This window comes from Netta rufina, assembly GCF_964035555.1.
Source record: "Netta rufina genome assembly, chromosome: 8".
In the NCBI taxonomy this organism is placed as follows: Eukaryota; Metazoa; Chordata; class Aves; order Anseriformes; family Anatidae; genus Netta; species Netta rufina.
The window spans coordinates 29,123,139-29,149,805 of NC_140131.1; the positions used below are offsets into that span (position 1 = coordinate 29,123,139).

At 38.3% G+C, this 26,667-nt stretch overlaps 1 protein-coding gene across 1 annotated transcript; it reads right to left on the reverse strand.

Moving 5' to 3' along the window:
* PALMD (palmdelphin) lies at window positions 1-26,667 on the reverse strand. Its single transcript, XM_084290806.1, has 8 exons — window positions 26,477-26,667; window positions 23,439-23,519; window positions 17,897-18,027; window positions 8,502-8,616; window positions 7,584-7,617; window positions 7,385-7,495; window positions 5,569-6,657; window positions 1-1,463 (listed from the first exon to the last, which is right to left on the reverse strand). The coding sequence occupies exons 1-8, from the start codon at window positions 26,519-26,521 to the stop codon at window positions 1,420-1,422; spliced, it is 1,650 nt and encodes a 549-aa protein (XP_084146932.1). The 5' UTR covers window positions 26,522-26,667; the 3' UTR covers window positions 1-1,419.

Genomic DNA, 26,667 nt, shown 5'->3' on the forward strand with positions numbered 1-26,667 from the left:
TTGAGATTATCCTACTTACTGTCCTACTTGAGACTAGGAGCCACCCAGTGTTTAGAGGCTACGTGTCAGCTGATTACTACCATCCACCCTCACTATGAGGTAGTAGCTTTAGTTTCCTGCTCTGAAACGAGGAAGACAAGCAGAAGGTTACAGTTGCTTTTAGGTGGTACATAATTTCTGACTCAGCTATATAAAAATAATACAACCTGAGCATTTTATCTGCTTTAACATTCAAACCAGCCTGAGATCTAATGAAATAAAGCATCATAGTGCTTTGAATATAAGGATGTAGCGCTTTGAGGCACTTTTTCCTCAAGAAGGTACTGGAAAAATCTGACTTGCCCGTGACTTTTCTAGATGTAGTTGTACTTTATGGCTGCTCTAAATGCCCTAGCTGTTCCCTCGTGTGGAAAGAATATGTTGCTTGGTGGGAGTCACGGACCTTGCTGGAGGGCTAAGCCCAGCAGTGGCTGTCCCTACAACAGACCTGTTGTGGCTGCAGGACAAGTCACTGGCAAATCAGTATTTCTGAAAGGGGCCTTGAACTAATTTTAGCTTTCCTGGCCAAATGAAATGTGTACTAAGCACTACTTCTCAGTGCCTGACAGGTGCTGCTTGTCTGGTAGCCTGCTTTCTGGAAACGTGGGGCTTTCTATAGTGAGCTAGGAGGTGAAGCCATGCTTAGGAGATCAAGCTGTTTACAGCATTATGTGCAGGAGCTGTGAGGTTATGGGTGGGAGTCATACATGGTCTGGGGAACTGAGCAAGGTCTTTTGGTGGCTATACTGTCATATGTGAAGTAGAAGGGTGGGTAGACTGGGGTGCTCAAGAAGGCGGCTAAACATGTAAGTGCTGAATCTGCTGTTTTTGGATTGTTTTGCTGTTATTTAAAAAGGAATGCTTTAAATTTTGGCTTTAAATATGAAGCTTGGAAACCAGCTTTTATATTTACACTTCTTCCTGCTACTCTCTCTTATGCTTAGTTTTTAAAATAACTATTATTATTTTTTTTAATGAATGAAACATTTTCAATCAAAAGTCAAAGCAGGTGTGCTTAAAACTGAAAGGATATGCTGTGAAGTTCCTGGAGAGGGATGTTTATCTGCTCTGTGTATATGGCAACAACGTATTCCTGATCGTGCATACCTGTCCCCACATCTTCACACTTGGATGTACACTGCATTTATGGTCTTGGGTAACTTTACACTACCTTCAAAATACAAGCTTTGATTTGTGTGTGGCAGCTGGCCGAATCTAAGTCTGTTAGAGTCCATTGGGTTATGCAATGGGCAAAATAACCCAGATGCATAAAATAGAAGAACAAAGCATTAAGCATTAAGATCCAAAAGGTATGTTGAAGAAAATCTTCATAGCTTTATTCTGCTTTGAGTAATGAAATTTACTTCCATCTTATAGCTGTTAAATCACCTTTTTCCCCAGCTTTGCCATTCTCATCCTTAGAGCTGAAAAAAAGAAAACAAACAAAACCATTGTACTTTAAGTCTTTCTATTTCTGATGTTAAATCTTTGTATTTAGAATAATGAAGAATACACGTACCTCCAATGGTTAATCCAGCAGAATAAGCATTGTTTTAGTGTTACAGAAAGAAATTAGTAGAAGGCATTAGTTCTAGTAATTTGGCAGTAAAGTGAATAATAAGAAATGTACTCTAGTATCGCTATTTGAAAATTAGCACAGCTCTCTTATCTGTTTTGTTTCTGTTACCTTCACTAACACGTTACAGACAGATGGTATTGTCCTTGACTAGAAGCTGACAGATTAAAAGGATGCATGAATAATGAAACCCATTGTTTAAACTAAACTCCTCAGTGGGCACTGTAACTGTTTGGAAGCCTTTTTCTTTTGTTGATGTTCAAAGCAAACTTCTCTCTTCCTGGTGCAGTGAGTCAGGGTGGGAGTTAGTCATATTCCTGAATTAAATGTGACGGAGTAATTCATCTGTATAAACATCAGCATGAATATAGTCTGTAACTGGGTATAAGGTAGGTTCATTTGAAAGTGACAATGCAGGGCAGATGATTAAATGTTAAGGTTATTTTTAGAATAGCAATATAATGCTTTTGTTTGATATGTAAGAGCCTCCCCCCACTAAGCTCTTGATCTGAGAATGCAGTGGGAATAATCTCCAGCCCTCTGACCTGTTAGTTTGAAGACTCACCCAAAATAGCATTTCTTCCCTCCAACATGCATGTTCCTCTGTACTGGGAGACAGGGGGCCAAAGCAGCTGTTTACTTGATATATACAGGTCAAACAAATGTCCAGTTCAAGTCATGTTTTGAAGTTTGTTGCAAATCATAAAAGCATCTGAGCATAACCTTATTATGGGACCACTGACATTAAGCTTAACTCTTACAAGGACTGTACTGTTTGCAGACCAAGGCATTCTGGTGGATGCAAATCCTGGTTGTGGTTTGAGAGCAATTACTCTGTCCTAATCAATAGTCCAGGGATGTGATTTTGTCTTTCACTCTACATTACAGAAACAGGTGGCATGTATGCGTTTTCCTTTTCTATTAAATAAACAGTTTTGTTGTACAATACTTTCTTCAGCACAAATTGGGCAAGTATTGTTTTCCATTGTTGTGTATCTTCCAGTGGTAAAGAAAAAGTCAGCTCATCTAGACGAGCTACCTGCCAAAAGTTGCACTTTCACTTGCCATGAGAGTCTGTTCCATGCTGTCAACGAGGTTTTTCTGTCTATTCAGATTGTTTTTCCATTCTTCATTCATTCCATTATGTCTAGCCTTTGTTATGCCTCCAAGGACTTTATTTTCCCTAGTGAGTATGGAACCTTCAAAATATTTTCATGATTGAAATTTAAAGAAGAAAATAAACTTAATAACCCTGAATGCTAGGGTGCTAATTACAGCATGGCCATCCCTCTCCCTCTGTATTTCTGAAGGTGTGTGCCATGAGATATTGGTCTCCCACCAAGCTCATAGGGAAACAAAAATTACTCCAGTATGGAAAGAGGTATGTCCTGTGCCTTTGTCAAGTTAGGGCTATGCTGAAGTCTCCTAATTTAATCCCATATTTCTCCATATTGGTTGGGACATGGAACACTTCCTCTGCATCTAAATTGTCTTTTATCATCCCTAACTTTTCAGTAACTTGCTCTGGAGTTTCATTTTGCTCTCAAAGCAAGACTGTAACATAATTGACCTCCTTCCTGGTCTGTCCTGTGCTTTCTTGCTTTCTGTTCTTTCAAAGAGACCTCAGTGTCTATTTAATGTTCAAATACTGCCATTGCTTCCCAAGTCTTAATTTCAGAGAGGATTATTTTTCTTTTACGGTTTGTTGCTTTAGTAATGAATGTTGAGATACCAAAATAATTTTCTACTCCCCTCTTTTCACTGGTGGTGTTTATGGTTAACCTGGCAGGCTGAGGCTTGAAAAGAGTTTATTTCCTAGCTCTTTGTCATTCATTGTTCTAGATGTAGGAGGCTTTCCTGGTTTTGTTTCTTTCTTAGAATTAGCAGTGGGATTACAGGGCTGCTTGGGAAAAAATGAGTCATTTCCTGTTTTTTTCTCCACTGATGAAAATGTCCTAAGGAGTGGTAATAAATAGGTGGAGGGGCAATATGGCTTATTTTCTGATTCTACTGGGCACTTGAAGGTGCTCACTTGGAGGCAGAGCTTAACATGGAGGTGTGTTTTTGACTTTATTGGGGCAGTTAGCAAGCTGCTATTAATTGGAACATGGATTTTTCCTAAATGGCTATTTTCTCCATAGTATTGTACTTGTAAGTAAATGGGTAAGATGAATATAAATTAATAGAACAGGTTCTCAAATGTCTTTGCTAGGTTTTCCACTTCCCCAAAAGTCGTTATTTGTTTTCTTCTAACCTCAAAAGAGGGAAAACAAATTGCTCAGAAACTGGCAGGAAAAATGAAGCATCAGAAGCTTCTTTCAGGAGACAAAAATAGGCGAAAGATTGTTACAGGTGGAGGTGCTCAGCTAACAGCTCAGGTATGTGGCCCACCTGAATGGTGCTGCCTGCTTTCCTCTTTCCCAGGGTCTATTCAGGTCTGTCTATTCAGGTCAGCAGGCTGGAGAATGAACAAATCATTTTTGCTGGCAACTAGCTTCTGGAGAGCGGGTATTGCTTCTCTGTATTGTCCAGACATACGTGATAGGGGAATTAAGACTATTCCCAAAACACGAGGGGCTAGAACAGTTGATGGAATGGTTTATCTTGCCTGTAGCCAGCCACTGGTGCTTTCATTTGTTGGCATCGAGTTTTTGGCAGCAGCCTTTACTCCTGGGGGACACAGGAATTGCACAGACAGCAGAATTGATGCTTGGGCGAAGCAAAGGTTCTCCTGAGTGGTAGACAAGGGCAGTGACTGATCAGAAGTGCTGGGCAGCACTGCTGGAGTATTTCAGGCTGTATTGTGTGTGACTGAATGAGGTTGATGCTCCTAAACTGAGAGAATTACTTAACAGCTCCTCCCAGTCAGTGCATACAGCTGCACAAATACTTGAAATTTCTTTATGTGATCTAATGTCCACCCTCTCTCCTGGCTTTACTCTCACTGTTAAGAAATTCTGAAATTTCAGTCCATCTGTAGGCAGGACCTTGCACTTTGGCTTCCAAATTGCAAGATTACGCAGGATATAGTCAGGTAGAAAGGGGAGAGGGGAGGGAGAGAATGTAGAATCAGCACCCCTGGCATCCCTTTAATTCAAATACAACATTCTCTAGTGCAGAATGTGGCTACTGTCTGAAATCTGGTGATCTGTAAATACTCCTAAATGCAGTTTAATTATATGCTCTAAAATACAACATAACCATGCTATTATCCCTTCAACCCTTCTTGCTATTGTTCTTTCACCCTTTTATTATAAATGTTATAGTAAGAAACAGACATCTTAAATATGAATAGATTATAAAAACTGCTAAGAAATAATAGTATGGTCTAACCAAATGTAGAGAGGAAAATTTTCATCGTTTTTCAGAAACTATAAAGATATTTAACTTAGGTCAACAAAAATGTTAAAACTTGCATAGACATTGTCAAGGCAAGGCTGGAAGTGTTGGTTCCAGTAAAATAATGAGTAAAACAGGTTATTAAACAGCCTTTCTGATTTAAGGTGCAATCTGGATTATCTAGGAAGTGGTTAGAATGCAGATAGGCACAAAAAATTCCAGTATGGTGACAGCATCAAGAAGCAATGCTGTTAGTTACCTTGTAGAAATGAAAATTATCCTTCTAATTGAGGTAGCATTAATGAATCCATAAATTGTAACTTTTAAGAGAACAATTTTAGTCTTTGAAAATCACAGAAACTGGCTTTTCTGCGATAGGTGGTATTTATTCCAAAATTTTTATATGGTAACTAGTGCATTGCTAAAGATGAAATAGTTCAACAGTATCAAAATGCAGATTAGCGTTTGTTAACAAGGAAGCAAAGAAATGATTAGTAATTGCATATTGGTCCATGAAACAATCAAAATAATAAGTGAAATAGCTGCTACCAGAGAGCAGTATCAGGTATGCTACATGAGTGAGCAGCAGCGGCATGATTTTCCTTTTCCATTACCTGTTAATGAGGGATCTTCAGTACCATCTCCAGATACCTGACTCTGAAGATGAATGTGGTGCGTAGGTGAGCTTAAGCGTTCCTCTTGTTCTTGTAGGGAGATGGAGTTCTTGTGGGGTGTCTTGTTCAGGCTTGAACCCAGGCTTCTCACCGGGTTCATCTGTGGCACTTCTGTGTTTTTTCTGCTTGGTGGCTGATAAACCTGGCTATAGTGGCCTATGGGATGATATGATGGTTTCTCAGATTTGCTGTCGTCGTCATCGTCATCATCAATAATAACTAATTCTGCACGGATAACCCCATCGTATCTTGACAACTTCTGATCTGCTTCTGCATCATCATCATCAATGCGCTGATAACCCATGAAAATCATTGTAACTGGTTCAGAGTCATCCACGTAACATGGTACAGCTTGGACGATTTTGTACTGAACATCTTCCTCATCCTGAGGTGCAGGGGATGTTTCATTATGATGGTAGGAGTGTAAAAACCTTGTCTCATTATGTCTTTCTATTGTATTCTGATAAGGTTTTAATTCCTCATGTGCAGCTTTTCTTTTTTCGTTATGTATCATTCTGTTCTCAGGATTAGTGTGTGCTTTCTTCTCTGAATGTGAAAGTTCTGGAGAGGGAGACTTTGGTGTTGGCTTTGGAAGACCGAGCCCATTCTCTTTATGTTGCTGCATGAAGTGTTCCCCCTTAGGAGAGAATTCTGCCTGAGTGAGTCCATTCATCTCTCTTCTATGTGTGTCTTCCAGTTTTAGTTCAGGGACTAATTTGTCTTTCTGAGGAGTAACTGGTCTGCAAAATTTGTTTGCAAACACAGGCTCGTGATACTCTGTGGGAGACTGGGAATTTTTTTCAGTTGCCTGCCTTAGAAGGTCCTCTACCTCAACAGGAGCAAGTTCATCCATTCCATTTTGTGTTGTGCTGCCATTTGAGGACACTGCATAGACTGACTTCCTACCATCGTCATAGACTTTAATACCTGTCTCTTTAAACTCATTCGAGGGAAGAGGTATTGTTGACAACACTGTGTTTTCTCCTGTCTTCATGTCTTTTTCAACTTTAATTTCCATTGCAAACAATGCTGTTGAAAGAAACAAGTGCTTAAACTGATGATGCAGCAGCTGGAAGAGATGTTTTAGAAGAGTTCTGACAGTAATGGAGAAAGACTGTCAGAATGAATTATCAAAGATGTAAAATTATCGCATACATAACCAATGTTTCCAGGTTCTCATTCTGAATCCCCCCTTCCACCTTGTCAAAACTTGAAGTGGAAAAATATTTTTGGTTGGATCTACTTCTGCAAGGGAAAATAGAGGGAAAAATGAGGAGCCAGTTTTTGTTATGTGATTCTGACTGACACCTTTAACCTTAGCCTCCAGTGGTGTGCTTGGCAATAGGAGTTGAAAGACCTTGACATTCTACAAACTGAAAGTTTTGGGCACTCAGAGGGGTTAGAAAGTGGTGTTGGTAGGAAATAACCAGGTACTGCCAGTTACCTGGTGGATGTAACTGCTGGCAGAAAATGTGAAATGTGTAGCATGAAGGGAGGAGCTACTAAGTTATGCCAAATAGAGGAATGAAGTACTGGAAGGAAGCTTCGGTGTTGAAAACATTTGATCTTATTCTCAAAAGCAAATGCCTGGTGTCCCACCTCTCAGTTTTGTTGACATCACTGATAACATAATGCAGCTTAACTGAGAACATCATCTCATATCTATAATGCTCATCCTTTCCTTAATGTGTTTGATTCAATTTTTAGGAAGCCTTTGCAAATACTGGCAGCCTTTGCAGTTGTTAGTAAGCAGTACCTTTTCTCTTTTCTTCATCATCAGTGACAGTATGTCCTGCCCTCTTCAGTGCAGAAGGTCTGAAATACTTGGGAAGGTCAGGTATGCTGGCATATATGTAGTCAGCTGCCTCTGAATAAAGAATATCACCAATGCACTTATTTATGTTTTTACTGACTTTTACAAGAACTTTTTTTGAATTAGTTTTTACAAAACGTACCTTCTTCAGCTTCTGCTTTTTCAGTCTTCACTGACTAGGAAAAAGAACCATTAATAATAAATGTGATAGGTCAGTTTTAAGACATTAACTAGACAGTGTTTTGCTTTACATAATAGTTTTAACTTCTGTACATGATTTCATACTGAGAGGTACCTAAAGGTGGAATCTGCTCAGCTTGGAGTATGGCAAGTGGGAAAGAGGAACTTGCTTCTGGTCATCTCACCCTGTGTCACTTAGAATCATATTGGTAAAGACAAGACATCAGGAAGTGTTACTCAGTGAAACAGCCTCACGCTGTAGCCTAGACCAATTGACTTCAATGATTTTTTCAAAGGCCGTACTTTGGCTTTCCAGTTAATTATCTCCCTGCTTATTTTTAGAATGCATATGTGCATATGTAAGAACAACTGGAAAACTGAGGTTGAGTTTCATCATTTTTTTTTGAGAAGGCTTCAAATTTTCAAATATCAAAATGACCTTTAGACAAAGGCTAACAATACATCACTTTTCACTATAGCTTCTCTCAGGGACTGAGGAGAAAGCTTGATGCAGTTTAGTTGGATGCATCACCTGAAGGAGTGTAAGTCGTTCTCTGTATGACTGTGTATATCTCTGTCCTCTGTGTATATCTTTTGCTGAGGTGCAAAGTTGTTGATTGGTGGCAGTGTTGTTTTCTTGAGATGTGCTATAAGTAAGTTATGACAGGAATTGTTTCCTGACCTCCAACCCCTGCTCCAAACAGCAAATGGAAATATATGGACACTTGAACAATATAATTTCTTGGCCCCTCTTTGTATTTGATCTACTGTTTTAGAACAAAGGTTCATGACCACTTACATGATCCAGCTAGCTCTTCTTTCCCTGATTATGATGATGAATAAGTAACACATTCTACCTCTGGAGTAATTTGGCACTTACCTTAATTATGTCTTCTGTTGTTTTCTCAACTGACTTAAGTTTCTTTAAAATAGATTCTTCCTTAGCTGAGACTTTCATTTCCTCTTTTTCAAGGGCCTCGATTTCCTTCTCCAGTCTGCAATTACAATTCCCTTTGATTTAATATCAGGAAGAGAACAACACTGCAGATTTGATTCATTTTGAATACAGACACTAGTGGGGCTGATTCTACTTACACTGGCAAATCTCACTCTGGTATAGAATCAGCTTGTAATTTCACATGCCTCAGGAAAAACTGAAATAGTATTCTCAGCTTTTAAAAAACGTACCTGCCAGACTCCTTCTGGGCCTACTGTGAAAACAGTGACTGAAGTTAACTTATTTACTTTTCATGAGAGAATAGGTAAGGAATATATGCCCCCATGGGATTACCTCATCTTTAAGCAAATTTTCTCTCTACATTGTCTCAAGAAATGCGGTCATTCCATGGTAATTATGATGTAGGAAACTAGTCTAGTTACATACACCAGGGTTACGACTTTCTTGTTTCTTCATTGTGTGTGTACTTGAACATTTGGGACAAAAGCTGTAAATTCTGTGGTTGTAAAGGTCAGAAGGATGTTCTTCTAACTCCGAGAGTTAGAGTTATATGAGGTCACCTCACACACTATATTTTAATATATGTAGCTAAGCTGAATTCAGGAGGATAACCTAAATAGAAAAGGTCTAATCAATCTAGTAGAAGCTGGAATTCCCATAAGACCATCTTTATCCATGGAAATAAAATTGCATTCATATTTCTGAGAAAGAGCAGGTATTGTGCTGATATATGAAGGCTTTATTTGATAAAATAATGGCATTTGCAAATACTTTTGTAGATCTAAAATAGGTAAAACAGCACTTAAATGATTTTCTAATGTAAAAATTAATATAGCTAGGAATCACAATAGTAATATGTTTTGCAGACTACTTTTATGAAGTGATAACTTCATAATCATGTGGATTTTGAATACCATGCAAACTGCACAGCAGCGGATGCTAAGAGAGACTGAAGTCTGAAGCTTTCTTATGAGTTTGTTTTGGGACCAAGAATGAAGAATTTGCAGTCACCTAGAGTGGTAAAGAGGCTTTTCAAAGGTAGGCTCAGACACCAAGATAGTTCTCTACAGTTTTGCATGTGTGAATGTGGGTTGTGGGATTTCAAATTTATTTGCTTTGGTAAAATAGATGTAACAAAGCCTGACTGACAGTGGAAACTTGGTTCTTGAGGTGAATAAATGCAAGATATTTATGATTATAAGATATTTATATATGCAAGATAAGTGTGGGGGCAGGATGGCTGTGTGACTGTAGCATTTCTGATAGCTACAACAGCTCTTGTCTAGTCTACAAACTTTAAAACACCAGGCAGTTTTAAGAGTTCCACTTCAGGATTGTGCACTAAGGTGTCTGCAGATATAGGTGTGCTTCCTAATTGTTCATCACTTTTTTTTACTCGATTCTCTGGGAAAATGCTGAAATCAAGTCTCTGGAAAGGATTTTTTTTCAGCATAACAGTAGTCATATTCAATGTACCTAGGACAAGCAGTTCGGAAGGCTAATGTTTGAAGTGTTTGCTCAAGTAATATCCTCAGCTGTATTACCAATGAACTGGCAAGAGAAACTGAGCACTTCATACAGTACTGATACATGTCGCATCAGGTGTTAATAACCACTTTATAAACTTGGATTTAGAGGAGATTTCCTGCACTAAAACAATTTGTAAGGGTCCATTTAGTACAGAAGGAGACTTTGATTGCACCTCAGTCTAGTCAGTGAGAGTTTTGTTTTACAAAGATAACTTAAGGATACCAAACACACTAACTTTGGATATTCTCTAGAACAGGATATTCAGCACTGGGCTCATCTCCATCAGATTTTACTAGCACAAGTCACTTGCCAGTGAAGACATGGCTGGTGGGTTATTTTCTTTAAAAGCCCTCATTCTGTAAAAGATTGAAGTTCAGCAGTCAGAGTTTTTTGGCCTATTGATTTGTACTCTAGCCTTGTACTTGATTTAAAAAGGGCCACAGCTCCCTTTCTCCTTCCCCTTTTTTGTTGTATGTTAAAGCTATATGTTATGGTTTCTTGCATATTAAAGCTGAGTTAAATGTTTAAGGTGTCTCTTTCTTAACTGGAGTTCTTATTTTCTCAGCACTAAGATGCTTGATGAAAAATTTCTAGTCAGAAAGGTCCAGAACAAAATGTTTAACTTCTGTATATGTGAGAGGGAGAAATCTATGCCTGGTTGTTAAAGCACGTCTATAAGGTAAAGTATCTCAGTCAAATTCTTTTCTCTGGTGTGACTAAGGTAGTGACTTTAGGGAGGTGCCCCACAACCTATTTTTTCCTCTGTAGTCAAGACATTTCCATTCTGCATAAGCACATATTTTGGGGGGTTTAGATAAAAGCTTTCTTTGTAGCCTACTAGTCATCAAGTCACTTTTCCATGGGGGAGATTCATAATCAAGTCCAAATTTAGCTCTGAACTGGATCTCTCCTGCCATGGATGAGTGCAATATAGCCTTGGACTTCTGGTTCATCTCTTTCTCCTTCTTGCAAACCCTTTAGCTTCAACTTATAGAAAAAAAAAAACAGAAGTATATTTTTAAATGTTCCATATTTAACTAAAATATGTCTTCCATTGTTTTTGAATCCTGTAGAAGTTGATGACTGTAGACTTAAGGCACCTGCAAATGGTATCACAGTTGCTGACTCTCTAATCATAAGAGAATTATCACTGGATGATCAGATCCAAAACTAAAAATAAAATAATGATGGACTATACCCCAATATTCTAGGAAAAACTGCATTATGATTTGACTTATTCTTTAGTACGGACTAAGATCTAAGACATCATACCAAAGTCAATGCTAATAATAGAAATTTCAACTCCATTTAAAACAGTAAGCAGGCCAGAATAGTTGAATGCAGCCTAGCAGAGAAGCATTATTTAACTGCTTTTGTGTGATTGCTTGAGGACTCTGAATAATGTTGTGGCTCTTGCCCTTTTTAAAATCAAAGTTGAAGAGCTACAATAGTAGAACACTATGTGGATTTTCAGCTGGTGGTAAGATCCTCTTTTTTGCAACACATATGGTATCACAGATCTCAGAACTGAGATGTGAAGAAAAGTGTATTCAGGATGAAAATAAAACAAATAAAAATAAGAACTCTTACAGTGCTATGAAAAAACTAGTGTAATGACCACATTCCATATTTCCACATTTCTTACAGAATACTATTTAATATATCAAAATGTGGTTTTACAGGAGACTTTGATTGCAATATTATAATATTAAAATTAATCATTAAAAACTTATAAAAGCATAATGAACTAAAGGATCGTTAACCTTTGTTAAGGGTTTGTTTTAGTCTGGACTGTGACTGCTGCTAGACACAGGTGTAAGAAGAAGAAAAATCTTGGAAAGTTATTAAAAAAGTAAAGTGGGGGTGGATGAGATGGCTAGGCAAAAGACAAAAATTAAAAAAAAGTTATCTGTGACATCAAGAAATGTATTTAATTTTCTGTATGCTCTCACACCCATACAAACACCCACTTCAAGTGGTAATTAAGAGGACTGATCAGTGGGGCTAAAGAAAAATTATACCTATGCAAATCGAAAATTGCATCTAGAACTTCTCTTTTTTTTTTTTTTTTTTTTTTTTTTCAACACATACTAGTATATAGATGTAAATACCTCTTATGGTTCATTTTTTCACAGGATGTTGTGTATATGCACATTAGGACTTGTTGAAAGGCAACTTTTTAAAAACACAGTATACGTTGTTTAAAAAATCAAAGTCCTTTTGATTTTGTACAGGTCAAAATTTAGGCCAGGATCTCTTTCCAGTGTTTAAATCTTTAGCAGCTTGTAAATACTCTGAATCAATGACATTTTTAGGAAGTTAATCACAGTCTGGTTTGAAAGGGTCTAGCAGCTGAAACAGTGACTATTTTAAAACAAACTAAAGTTAATATATATATATATATATATATTTTCATGGTGTTGCTGTGTCTTGCAGAGGACTGGAAGCATAATGCAGTTACTGTATTAAATCAGTCCTCTGGATATTTGTCCTTTACTCCTTGAGTAGTGTTTGTTGTTTTAGAGGGCAAAGAAAGTAGTTTGGAGATGTAGAATTAAATAAGGAGCTTTAGAAGATGAGGTTCTAAACTGGTGGTGTCTCTGCCAAAGCAGTAGCTGAGTTAACAAATTCTTCAATGTATACCTGACTGCTGCTGGCCACCAGCTGATCTGTGATTGGCACCACTACCATCCCAGAAGAAAAAGGCTTATGGATGAAAAACAGATAGTAGGATACCACCCTGGAGGATACCAGACTGAGAGGAAAAGGCAGCTTAGCAAGTCTTTGCATGTTTTGAGGTGAGTCAATGCTTTAGCAGCACTGGAAACCATCTAGCCTTAGCCTGCCTTAATGTATGTATCACATTACAAACTAGAGTAGTCCTTAGTAACATGGTGATGTTTGTGCATTTTTTTTAAGTATGTTGTTTAGCAACCAAGTCTGTCACAAATGAATGCTATTTGCTGAAAATCAAATGATAAAATGGGACCGAATCTTTATTCACCTTGTTCCCTGACCCACGACATGCTCACTTGGCTCACTGCAACTTCTAACAGATAAACAAGGTGAATAGAAAAAAATGTGTAAATGCTGTTTTTGTCTGTAACCAGAGCTTTGAGTCACTTGTCTGTAAGGTGGCTCAGGCCACCCACTGTTCACTGTTTTACTGTCGCTACAAAGAATGGAACCTTCCCTTTTATTGAAGAATGCCCAAATCCTAACAGATAAATGCTAGCTCTATTTGATATGCAAGTAAAGAGTGTTTTAAAACAGGGTTAGGAGAGTAATGGAAATGCCACTGTTGTAAATAACTTGCATACAACTGCAAGCGATTGTGCTCTCAGCTGAGAGAAACATCCATGGTTCTAGGGGTATTGAAAAAAATATCTTCATTTTTTTAATTGATATTGACAACCACATAACTGTCAGAGTGGACAGAATCTACCTGAGGCAACAGTGAATTTTAATAATTGGATGCACAGTAGAAAAATTCTACTGAGCTTCTCAACATATTGTATTGTTACTGCATGACAAGTGTGTACATGATCAGTATTGCAATTTGATAGCATAGGTCAAAAGTGTGACTTCATTTTATGTATATGTAGTCAGGCCAGCTTTTACTAGCTTGGGTACCATCTATGACATGGCAAAAGTGCTGTGCAAGTATGGTGAGTGCACGTGTTGTGCTTTTTAGTGGACTTTGTTCATGCTAGACTTGGCATTACTAGGTTTCTCTATCTCTGTCTAGTTTGAAACCGGGTTGAGGATGTTTAAACAAGACATGATATGGAAGAGAGCATGGATGCCTCTCTGGAGGCCTTTGCCAGACCACTATTGAACAGTGGTAGGAGGTATAATTTACAGGAGGAGGCGTTTGAGAATAATCCTGCTTAAATGTTTAGTTCAGAGGGAAGTTTCCATATGACTCAAGCTATGTTCTTCTGCCTCAGTTCTCCATCTGTAAAGTCAAATACCTTGCCTATCTCCTCTGTGTGTAACGAGGATAAAAGCTGCCCAAGTCTCTAAAGTATGGATTGCCTAGTTACAAGAATAAATATATCAATAATGAAAATGTTTCTTTTGCTAGTAAGGCCTTAAAACCTCCAAACTGTCTTTAAAACTTCAGCAATGCTGATATAAGTACTTTTTCTACTGCTAGGTGGGTCAGGAGTATAATTAGGACCATTTCTGTACCTATTCTTAGTTCCAGGATGCATGTTTCTCATTGTATTGTACCTTGCTTGGTGATGAAACTGTTTTTTCGTGCTTTTTTTGATTTATAGTGGGTGAACATCACCACTTATTTTTTTCTATATGCTGTCTTGCAAAACACATCCACAATAGAAGGAAACAATATTTGCTATATAAGTACTACTTCATTGTACCTGTGCAGTTATAGTGAGAGTGAAGACAGTGTCATTCTGTTATACTTTCATTTAATCTTTTCATTTTATGCTTGTCATTTTTCTGATGTCTTTCACTCCAAATATATCTGAAGTATTACACATATACATCAGGTAGTAGGAATCATTTTAAGGAGAAAGCAATGTAGGGGAGGTTGCCAGAAGGTCATGGGCAAGAAAAGTTTGTTGGTGAGTCTGGTATTAACAACAAATAGTTGTAGAAATATTTAGTGGGGGAAAAAAAACACAATTGCCATGGAACAGTGGTGTGTATATATGTGTGTGTGTGTATATATGTACATATGCGTGTGTATATATATATAAGATGAAACATGCAGGGGTGTTGTAAAGAGAATAACAATTTTAATAAGAGGAGAAAGGCCTGTGTCTAAAACCAAACATTTAATGCAACTTTTCCACTGTGTTACTTAAGGTTGCAAGCAAAGTTATTTCATTTTCATCAATGTTTAAATTGCTGATTTATGGTCAGAATCTCAGCCATCCAGATGCACAAACATTGCTTGTGCTTGTAATTAAGTCAATTGGAGTTAAGTAGGAGAACTCATGCCTAATACATTTCTCTGAAATGCAGGCATATAAATAGAAAGTAGTTTGAAAAACAACAAAAACTGGCATCCCTGAATCTGACCTACATGGGAAAGGAATTCTAAACTCTTTTTTGGGGTGCAGGCTGAATGTTAATCAAGTTTCTGGTAAAAATTCCAGTTGGAATGTAACAGACATTTCTGTAGTTAGGCTGTTGCAGGTTCAAGCGTACATTAAGTTTATGAGCTCAGGAACTTTGGCCTTGTTTGGTGTGATGTGTGCGCTCTTGGTCATGTGATACAGTACTAAATGTGCAGCCATTCACAGTGCATCTGCATACAGGCCTTGTAATTATATATATATGAAAATATACAAATGTTTATATATGAAGAGGTGGTCTGAGATTTTGCTCTGGGATTCATGATGTCCTTTAAGTAAACAATCAGGTATAAATGAATGGTTTAGCACTCTCATTTCTCTCGCTTCTTCCTTAAAGCAAAAATGCATTTAGAAATTTTCATTTTAATGTCTATGGCTGTATTTCAAAGGATCTGGAAGCTTCTAATTCAGGTAAATTTTATAAATTTATTACTTCTTCTCAACTCAACTGCAATCTGGAATTAAAGCAGAAAAATTAAAATTTCTTTGGTGTTGATTTACCTCTGTGAGTTAAAGTTTTTTGGGTTTCAAGCTCCAGATTGGTTACTGTTTTACTATTTGTAATAGTGTTAAATTCTAATTAGGCTAAAACATTGTATAGCTGCATTCAGAGAAGTGAAGCTTAATATGGGTGTAATAGAGAATTAAAAGTAGAAATGGTGTAAACAGAAATTAAGGATGCTGAACTGAAGACAAAGTCAAGACAGCAATTACAAGAACAGCATCAAAATACTCCACAACTGGAAGGAGAACCCAGATCCTGGGAGATGTTGAAATGGCATTGCATATCTGACTTATCAGTCCTATTTGCTGAAATCTCTTAAAAACCATCCTATAATACTAATTAAGTCTCAATCCTGCTTTCCCTCCTGTCCTGTTTCTGGGAAGACTTGGACTTGCTGCCAGCATTGCTGTGAGACAGCTTAATTGCGATGACTCAGGTGCAGGGAACCCTTAAGGTTTGTTATCAGGTAACAGACTAGATTTAGATGCTGGAGATTAGCCTTCCTGATGGAACACCTCCGTGTTTATAAGGCAGTTTATATAGCAGAAGTTAAACAGTTTTTCTTTTTAGTGGCATAGACACTTACAAACCTCCGGTATAATAGCATTGCTTATTCTTTACTCAGTCATCAAATTAATTAAACCAGTGTAGGTTTTGTCAGGAGAATAAAAACATCATCTCCCCAATATATCTACACACCAAATCCATTACCAGACTTGGTTCTGAAGCTTAAAAAAAATAAAACTCCCCTCACCAAATTTGTTGGGGCACAAAGGAGACTTCAGCTAAACCTCCAGCTCTTACCTGAAGTCAACAGGATTTTGAAATCTATTCTACCTTCCCAGTGCCTGGAGAAGGGTTGAACTTCCACTAGACTGGTGGGGAGTTGCCTGCTCTGTGCAACTTCCCCAGTGCTCCTGCCCCACACAGCTCTGTTTCGTGTGATCACACAGGCAAAGGGACCTGTCTCACATATTCATAAACACCACCTGTGGGATGCTTTAGAGTACAGTCTTCCTCCTACCACTGCAAAAAAGAATTCCAGAGAGCTACTTGAAAAGCTGTTCTGTTGAGAAAAGTGCTTTCAAGCAAGAAGTCAGCATAATTATAGGAAAAACTAGCACAGGCTGTTGCCTGTCAGTGAGGAGAATTATCATTTGTGTCAGATGGAGTAAGGGGGGGAGTGGGTGTGAGATAACCAGTGGAGATAATCTGGGTGACAACTTTGCCAAAACACTGTGTAGGAGAACAGTGGAGGAAGAAGAGAGGAAGGTGATATTGAACTTAAATAGAGGAAGAAGCCTAAAAAAAAAAAAAGAAAAAAAAAGTGTGTGTGTGTGTGGGTGTGTTTTGTTTCTTTCCTGAATCTAAAGCAACCAAAACACTTCAGCTTTGCTGTGGATGCTAATGGGAGGTACCGCTCAGGATGCCTGGATCCAGTTTTTATACAGAGCTGTACTGTGTTTGGGAAAAGCTAACTTCAGATAAGGTAATGAGTGCCTAGAATTACATTCATAGTAAATAAAAGAGCCATATGTATGACTGCCTGTGGAGGTCAAAGTTATCCCTCTGTGGGATGGCAGCACTAAGGAATAAGATTTATAGGAATATTTTTAATAAAAAATAAATACAAAAAGGCCTTCGCTATAACAGGTTTCTGTGATTAAATTGAGGACACCACTGCATGGAAGATAAGTGAAAGTAAGTCAAGTGACACTAATAGGGGTGGACAGCTTGTGATGTTTGGAAGTGCTGTGTTATGGTAGAAATCAAGTATTAAAGGCTGTGTGGGATCTAGCAAAATTGAAGAATTTCTAAAATGATTTACCGATATTTTAAAAATCTGACTCAACAATGACTCTCTTAGAGCAAAACCATACACTGTGGCTTACATCTGAGTATAGCATAGCATGTATCTGGAATTAGAAACAAATACTTTTCAAAATATTTGTGTGGTTTGACAAAATTGGTGACATAGAAGCTTCCATAGAAGCTTTGCGACATAGAAGCATTTTTTATGCTCTAATTCAGAAAATACAAAAAAGACTGCTTTACTCTGTATCACACTGCATGTGTTTAACCCTCACTGACATTGTAATCTTTCACAAAGTAAGGTGAGACATTTAAGGAAGGACCACTTAAACCCAGACAGAGGGAAAGGGTTACTACCCTACCTGAAGATGTCTTGTTCCAGCTCATGAGTTCTTTGTTGGTCCTCTCGATTCTGCTTTTGCATTTCTTCTTGCTCTTTTGGAGTGAGAGAACTAAGGCCATCCAAAAGCCATTTTTCTCTCAAGGCCTTTTTCTGACAGGAGAAATACAGACAAGTGTACTTTAAAAGTTAGTCTATTAAATCATTTACTGTATTTGCCTTGCTGTCATAGATGTGCTCCACACTTTTGTGTCGCATCTAGCATAAAGCAATCTAACAGGGCAACTGCCACTGAAAGAGAAGTACTAAAAAACAAGGTTTGAGATTGACTTAAAAAGAAAATCAGTAAGAACAATGTCCCATTTTATTAGTTTACCTAAAGTAAAGGTAGAGGACATCAGTTTCTACCTGACATCCTAAGGTATTCAGCATTTCTGAGTGGTGCTTTTGTCCTCAGTAAAGCAGAATGGTTGGGCCAAAGTGCACACATTACAGATTCATGCAAAAGGCCTCAGTCAGAAGTGCTATGGTTTATTTCTATAGCCCTGGTTTATTGGGTCATGGCACTACATAAATGCTGGGGGAGAGAGGAAAAAGATGAGAAGCTTCTGTAAATAAGGTTGTTTTGGGTAAGAGATCTCTGGGGAGTTAATGATGCAACACTGTCTCCTGAGTTTAAAAGAACTTGAGTAATTTAGCATGTATTCTCGTGAGGGGATGTGGGGTAAGAATAGGACTGGAAAGGTGAAGCTCAGAATGCTGGTAGTCTTTGAGCAGACCTACAACATATGTAGAACTGCTACTGTAGGGTCAGATCCAGGGATTGCATATTTAGGTCCACACCTGTTTAGGTGGAGGGTTTTTTTGTATAGTAGTGGTTTATAAATGAGTGTCTTGCCGTATGTATAGGTAAGTAGATCTCTAGGTTGTCTTCAAATTTTGCAAAATCTGTCTGTATGCACGGATTTCTACAGCCATTCTACTATGTGAACAGTGGCATCTAAAGTCATCTGAGTTCTATGTTATTTCAGGGGAGAGAGATTCATGGAGATAAATTCATATTGGTAGGTTAGAGGCTGAAAGTCATACAGACTTTATTTACCTTTTCCCTCCCTTCCGTCTAATTCAAGAATATAAATCCAGTGCTGCCTTGGGGAAGAAGAGAGAGTTAGGACTCTTTAGGACATTTTCAATTGACGGAAAGCATGTATCTAAAGCTTTTAATTAACCAAAATTTTTCCATTTGTAATTTAGATTTCTTGAAATATCTGATATCCACATTGCTGGTTTTTTTTTTTTTTTTTTTAATATATATATAATTGTGTTAATTGTAGGATGTGGATGAAAGTTAAATTGGATTTTGACTACTGCTGCTTTGAGGCAGAGCCATGCCCAGCACTGAGAAGGCTGCATTTGCCTCAGTGCTGCTTGGAGTGGCTGCTGGGGTCCTTGCCCACATCCTGTGCATTGAGTTATTTAAACTTTCGCTTCCCACTCTTTTCTGTTTACTGTATGCTTCACGTGAGGTTATCACTGAGGGCCAAGTAATGGTGGAGGGTTCATAGAGAATCTGGTTGTAGTTAAATACATATTTTCAACCAGCTTCACATATGACACAAACAGCATGATAGAAAATGTGGGTAAAGCAAGCTTTCTAGGAGTTCTGTGGCACTCTTTGGTAGTATTTTCTGCAGAAGGTGAGAGCAACGTTTACAGTTACACTAGCCCTGTAGGACAATGTTCTCTCTCACAACACTGGATCCTAAGAAATCTGCAGGAAACAAGGGCTGCTCAAAACTGAAGTTCTGAGCCTTGACTCTGGCTTTGGGGACTTATCTGCCATGAAGTTGGAAGGGACTGCTGCCTTATAAAAAGGCTCAGATGAAATGGATACAGATACTTTAATGGGATGGTTTTATCTGATCTAGTAGATGCATACAGTTTGGTGTTGGCACAACTTTTATTGACTGCAAAACACTGTTCTCCCAAGATAGAGGGAGAACAGTTGTTAATTTCCTCTGAATTGAGGAGTTCAGGTTTTAGTGCTAGGTAGGACTCCTAGAAAAGTGAGATTTTAATCCTGGTTGGAACTGAAAGTTTTGCACTGCTGACTCAAATCTGTAATTCCTTGTGAGAACTACAGCAAGGCTGGCACTGTGGACCTTACTAACTGATAACCCCCATTGAAATCAACAAAAGCTTCATGTACATGTAGGGTCAGACCCAAGAAAACAAACTCCCTAAATACAGGGATAGACAATGGTGTTATTTCTGTGTTTTCCTAGAATAGTTTGCTGCTCACAACTAAATGTCATATAACCTCATGAATTTCCTTATCCACTTCTGAAAGAGTAACACACTTCACAGTGGAAACAAGCTTTGAACAACAGACAATTTCTAGGTGTTAGTCAGAAGGCTACTCCAATGAGGCATTGGCACAAGCCAGTGCAGGAGCAGCTGCCTCGGGGATGTCAGGTTCTTTCTGCTGTTTAACATTTCTTTCTGTTGTAAAGCATCTTTAGCACAGTATTTAGGTTGTGCATGTTATGCCCTGCAGCTCTAATATGAACTCTAATATGAAAGAACATTTATTTCATATTGCCCTTGTTTCATTAAAGGAAAGGGATGTTTTTATGCTGTGATGCAAGACCCTGAAAATGTCCAGAATGTTGGAAATTGATCCTTTTCTTCTGTAGTTCATCCTCACAGCAATGTGACTGCAGTCTGCAAATTCTGTAAATTGCCTGCTGCTGGTATAAGTCCATTGTAATCCTTAACAAGGCTGAACTAACCCATAAAGACACAGCTGCCCACTGGAAGGCACAGGTGTTTTGAGTTTGCAGGTCTTGCTCTCCCAGTGGTGTGGCAGTTCACCTTACATGAAGCTGGGAGAAATATAAATCATTTTTGTAACTTTCATTCAAGCTGTAGGTCAACATCAACACCTGGAAAAAGGTGTGTGACCAGCATCTACAAGATAGTATTTAATGGAATTCAGACATATCAGAGGACAAAAAACTAGACTGGAAAAGCTCTTGGAAAATAGACGCACACCACTGCTGCTGATGTTTTTCAAACAATTCTGATCCTTTCCCTTGTTGCCTCAGTGAGGAATATTCCAGACAGTAGGAAGTACTAGCTGCCAGTACATAGAAGTACTTGAAGATGAAATTTCCCATATACCCTCCCTCGTGGTGCCAGTTAGGCCCTTGCAGTTCCATAAAGCCCTGGTCACCCAGGTGTGCTGTAGTTGCTTCCATGTCCTCTATTTCATGTGGTAGAGAGGCACATGTATGGAATAAATAATTCTTCTCCAATGTAGCTCTACTGGATAAATAAGACGTGTTACACCTCATCTATCTCTTTCTAGTAAGGAGTTAGACTGGGGGCAGCAAAGTTGTAAAGTGGAATCTAGCTTCCAACAAAGAGGAACTCACAACAAAAACCCAACCCAAACTAAAAACAAACCATCCCAGACCTTTTTATAAACCTGTTGCTAAGGGTTGTAAATATGAATTAAGGACAAAACTAGGAATAGAATAGCAACATTCATCTAACAGGAACATCTGTATAACAGTGAGAATCATGAATCTGCAATAGCTTCCCAAGGGAAAGGTGTGAGTTATGCCGACTAGGTCATTGAGCTCTAAATTTCACCATACACAACTGGCGATACTATAAATGAGTGAAATCAGCCTTAGTCACTAGGGAAACGAGCCCTCAGTAATGTTTACAGAAATGACTAAATATTTTAGAGGTCTAAACTTGTTTTGAAGTGATTTATGCACAGGTTTCTTGTGTTGTTTGACTCCACTGAAATACCTGAGTTAGTCTGAAGCATCAATCCTTGATAAAGACCAAGTCTCTGAGGACATGCAGCAGAAGATATAGTAAATGTCTGTTATTAGGTGCCTTTTTTCTTCCAAATGAGTGCTAAGACAATTTCTATTTTGGGTGTTCTGAGCAGATAATACAATATATTTATATGTACACTATACATATAAATACTTTAATGTATGCTTGATCCCTCTGTGCCAAGTGAATCAATTCCCATACAGTTCTTGGATTCATTTCATGTGCAATGTGACTGATTTTAAAGAAAATACAGAAATCATACCCTCTGTTGTCTTCCAAAGGATGTATACATATATGTGTGAAATATTACTACTCTTTGTCTGAAAAAGTTGCTCAATAACAAAAAAAAAAAAGCTTATAATTGTCTTCTGTTGCCACATTTAGAAAAGTGTATGTCATATGTGGCTCTGGACTGCACTGTGCGCCTTTATGGCATGGTAGGTGCATTTAGCACATGATTTAATGTAAAAAGAATTTCTAGGAACATTGGCCTATAGTTATTTGTAAAACAAGCATTTGTCTGTCTGTGCACATATGTGCGTGGAGAGTAGATTCTTCCTTGCTAAGCTTAGTATCTCAAATATTTTTCTAGGAGCATTTTAGTTTTTGTCAAATTCCATAAAACACCTTCAGAGTATTTTTTTTTTTTTTTTTTTTTTTTTTTTTAAGTAAACCTCTAGATGATGTTTTAACTCCATGGTACCTATTAGTGCTAAGTGAAAGTACGTACTAAATCTATTGGTGAACTACTCTAGTACTCTGTCTGCAACACTAGTAAGAATTCGTGAGGTGTCTAGAACAGATCAGTTCCTCCTCAAAAGAAAGGCAGAGGAGTTAGTTTGAATTAATAGGCAAAAAAACTTGAAACATAAATTGTAGTACACCATATATACGGAAGTAGATAGTTGCTCTTTTGCTGTTACAGGAATTGGAAGACATAATTTTCTAATCTAGGCCCATAGTATTACACAATTTGTTAAGCCTGTCCTTGTGGCCAATACCTTCTGATAAAACCTGAAGCATGGGTGACTTGCAGCGGCTTGCCTGTCCCAATGAACCAGTGTATCATAACTTGGCTTGACACTAAAGGGAGGGTAGATGCAACCTAGGAGCAGGTGTCTGTTTTGAAGAGGAGCCTACTTTAATTATGCTTCTCCCACGCTTGCTCAATGAGACACCATACTTCAGGTATTGCATTCCATGTCTTTCTTGAAAACTTCTTATTCACTCCTAAATAAGACATGTAAAATACCACATCTTGCATATTTCTAGAAACAAAAATTGGTCAGTGTTGGATTTTTTTTTTTCTTTTCTCTCCCCATATGCCTGATAAAAGTGCAACTGCACATCATTATTGTGCTGTGTCCTGTAGAAAGTGAGGTTGCTGTAGTGGAATTAGGGAATGTACACACCCAGTCTGAAATGTGAGGCTTAATTTTCAGCTGTGAGTTATTCCTGGTTATGATCTCACTTTATGCCATGAAAGTGATCAAATAACATTAGCTCCTGAGTGTGATTTTTTTTTTTTTTTTTTAAGCATGATGCTTATTAAAGTCAAATGGAGTCCTGGAAAGACTCCAAAAAGCTGTGAAAATTTGACAGTAAAAGCATGACTTAAATGCATGAAGATTTGCATTCCAAAATCCAAAACCCTTATGCAAGTTGAACAACTTAAGGCTATCTTTAGTTATATAACTCCAACAACTTACTTTTAAATGCTGGTGTTTCAGTTTTTCCTCTTCTACTTTTCGACGTTTCTGTGTAATTTCTTCTTGCAGTTTTCTTTTGTCCTGCAAATTAAAAGAACAAAAACTCTTTAGAGAAATTACTTGGTGCTAAAAACTGGAGTGTGTGTTGTTCATTAGGATGAAGTCAATCTATGCAAATAAAGCCTAACTTTAACTTCACTAAGAGAGTGGTCAAGCAGTGGAACAGGCTGCCCAAGGTGGAGTCCATGGAGTCCATGTCCCTTGAGGTATCTTAGACACATGGAAGTCTCTTTAGTGCAAGTATTGTTCACTGCTTTGAATCCCTGAGTTCCTCTTTCTGTTCTCTTTAAGATCCTTTAGGTAGCACTTGAGATTCCAAGATGTGATTTTTGGGATATGTCTTCCCAAAGCCGTGGAGTTATTTGCAGTAGAATTTTGTTGTTTTCTTGAATAGCTCATTGCTTATTCTTAAACCTGGTAATAACTTATAGAAGGTATTTTGAGCAAGTTTGCTGATGACACCAAACTTGGAGGAGTTGTGGACTCGAATGAGGGTGGAAAGGCCTTGCAGAGGGATCTGGATAGGTTGGAGAGCTGGGCGGTCACCAACCGCATGAAGTTCAATAAGAGCAAGTGCCGGGTCCTGCACCTGGGACGGGGAAACCCTGGCTGCACGTACAGACTGGGCGATGAGACGCTGGAGAGCAGCCTCACAGAGAGGGATCTGGGGGTCGTGGTAGACAGCAAGTTGAATATGAGCCAGCAATGTGCCCTGGCAGCCAGGAGGGCCAATCGTGTCCTGGGGTGCATCAAGCACGGCATCGCTAGTAGGTCAAGGGAGGTGATTGTCCCGCTCTACTCTGCGCTGGTGCGGCCTCACCTCGAGTACTGTGTGCAGTTCTGGGCACCACAGTATAAAAAGGACATGAAACTGTTGGAGAGTGTCCAGAGGAGGGCTACGAAGATGGTGAAAGGCCTGGAGGGGAAGACGTACGAGGAACGGCTGAGGTCACTGGGCCTGTTCAGCCTGGAGAAGAGGAGGCTGAGGGGAGACCTCATCACAGTCTACAACTTCCTCATAAGGGGGTGTCGAGAGGCAGGAGACCTTTTCTCCATTAACACCAGTGACAGGACCCACGGGAACGGGGTTAAGCTGAGGCAGGGGAAATTTAGGCTGGACGTCAGGAGGGGGTTCTTCACAGAGAGGGTGGTTGCACACTGGAACAGGCTCCCCAGGGAAGTGGTCCCTGCACCGAGCCTGTCTGAATTTAAGAAGAGATTGGACTGTGCACTTAGTCACATGGTCTGAACTTTTGGGTAGACCTGTGAGGTGTCAAGAGTTGGACTTGATGATCCTTAAGGGTCCCTTCCAACTCAGGATATTCTATGATTCTATGATTCTATAACTTCACGTTATTTAGGCTCCTTTGTTTCTGCAGTGCATTGCAACAAATACACTGAATTGTTTCAATTAAATGCTATGAATTGATAGACAACTATCATATTAGAAAGCACATAGTTATGTTGTGCAGCAAGTGTAATAAATGAAGTTGTGAATAGAAACCAAGCATGATTTCTGATTTCCTGCACTGCAGGAAACTGTCATGGGCTTCTTAAAAAAATAAATAAAAATTCTCCATTATTCCTCTGCAGTCAGATGTTGCCGGAGGATGCTGGATAGTAATCCTCGTATGTGCACAGAAGTCCTCAGCACACGAATGTGCTGCCTTATTTGTTGTGTCAGATACCAGGAAGTATAAAATATTACAAGGCCTGGATTTCTCCTCTGCAACTTCAAAACATTTCTTATCTTCTGATCCCATACACTAGAGACAAAGTCCAGGTTATGACTAAGGTTCAAACACCATTACAGTAAACAAACCAAATTTTTCAACCAAACACCTCCCAAACATTTCAAATTACCTTATTGTAAGTTTGAATCAGGTCTGAAGCAAATATGATAAATGTACCTGTTGGTTTTTATCAAGTGTAATATATTTGGAAAACAACCCCAAATCCTTTTCACCTCCTGTAGATTTCCTTTTGAGTTCTCATATTTTTCAGTTCCAATAGTGTGTGTGTTTTGTTTTGTTTTGTTTTTTTAACTCTGTCCACAATTAATTCAGACAGTAGTATCTGTTTCACAAATAATCTCACTATTGTGCCAAAAGTGTGGAAAATGTCCCCCTTAATATTTTTTTAAAGAATTCCTGTGACAGTGATCCTTCTGCAGTTTTCTACTTATCCCAAACAGCCAAGTTCTTTCAATTTAATTCTTTTGCAACTGTTTGGAGGAGAGATTAAATCAGAGGAGAACTTGGATTTGGCCATTTTTTTGTAGAATCAATTTACATTTGTTTAAAAAAAAAAAAACCACACAGTATTTTATTCAAAATATTATATCTTTTCGAGGCAGATTTCCCATTAGAACAGAAACTGAAAATGTTTACTTAGGTCTTCAGCATTAATTTCACTCAGACCTTTTTTTCCCCTCTGAAAACCGACAGGTAGGAATTTGCTTAATCTATGCTTGTCCTTTTTAGTTTTCAGACATCCATATTTAAGGTAGAGCATCAGCAATTCAGCATTTTTATTTAATTCTACAATGCAAAAAGGAAAATCTTTCACCTCTTCATTTGGTTGTGAAAAGGGAAAATTGATTTGTTCTGGATTTCTCTATCTGCCTTTTGACCTGCTGTCCTTCAAGCAAACATTCAGTTGTGATGATATTTTAGACTGTCCAGTATCTATTTGCACACATAATTTCACTGCTTTAACTTTAAATTTGAAAGTGTAATACAACCCAGTAAGATCAGTACAGGCAACTTAGCTGTCTTAAATCAATAGCTTATAAAACAGAATCAAAATGTAACAATTTCCAGCACACATAAGTCTTTTTCATTTTCCTTCCTGAGATTAAAACATTCTTCAGGAAACACAAAGTAGGCAGGAAACACAAAGTAGCTCATTAATACAATACTATTTCTAAGCTTTTTTTTTTTTTTTTTAAGTAGCAAGTTATAACTATAAGCACTTACTGTTATGGCCTGGAATCTTTCCTTCAGCAATTCAGCTTCCTCCATTCTGGAAATCAAAAACAGACAAGTACTGAAGGAAAACCGAAAGAGACCATAAACAAAAGCCTCCTGATGGGGCTACAAAAAATGCTGAGGTGATTTGATCCACTTCCAGAGCAGAGAGAAGGCAGAATTCTTGACTTGTCGGGAGA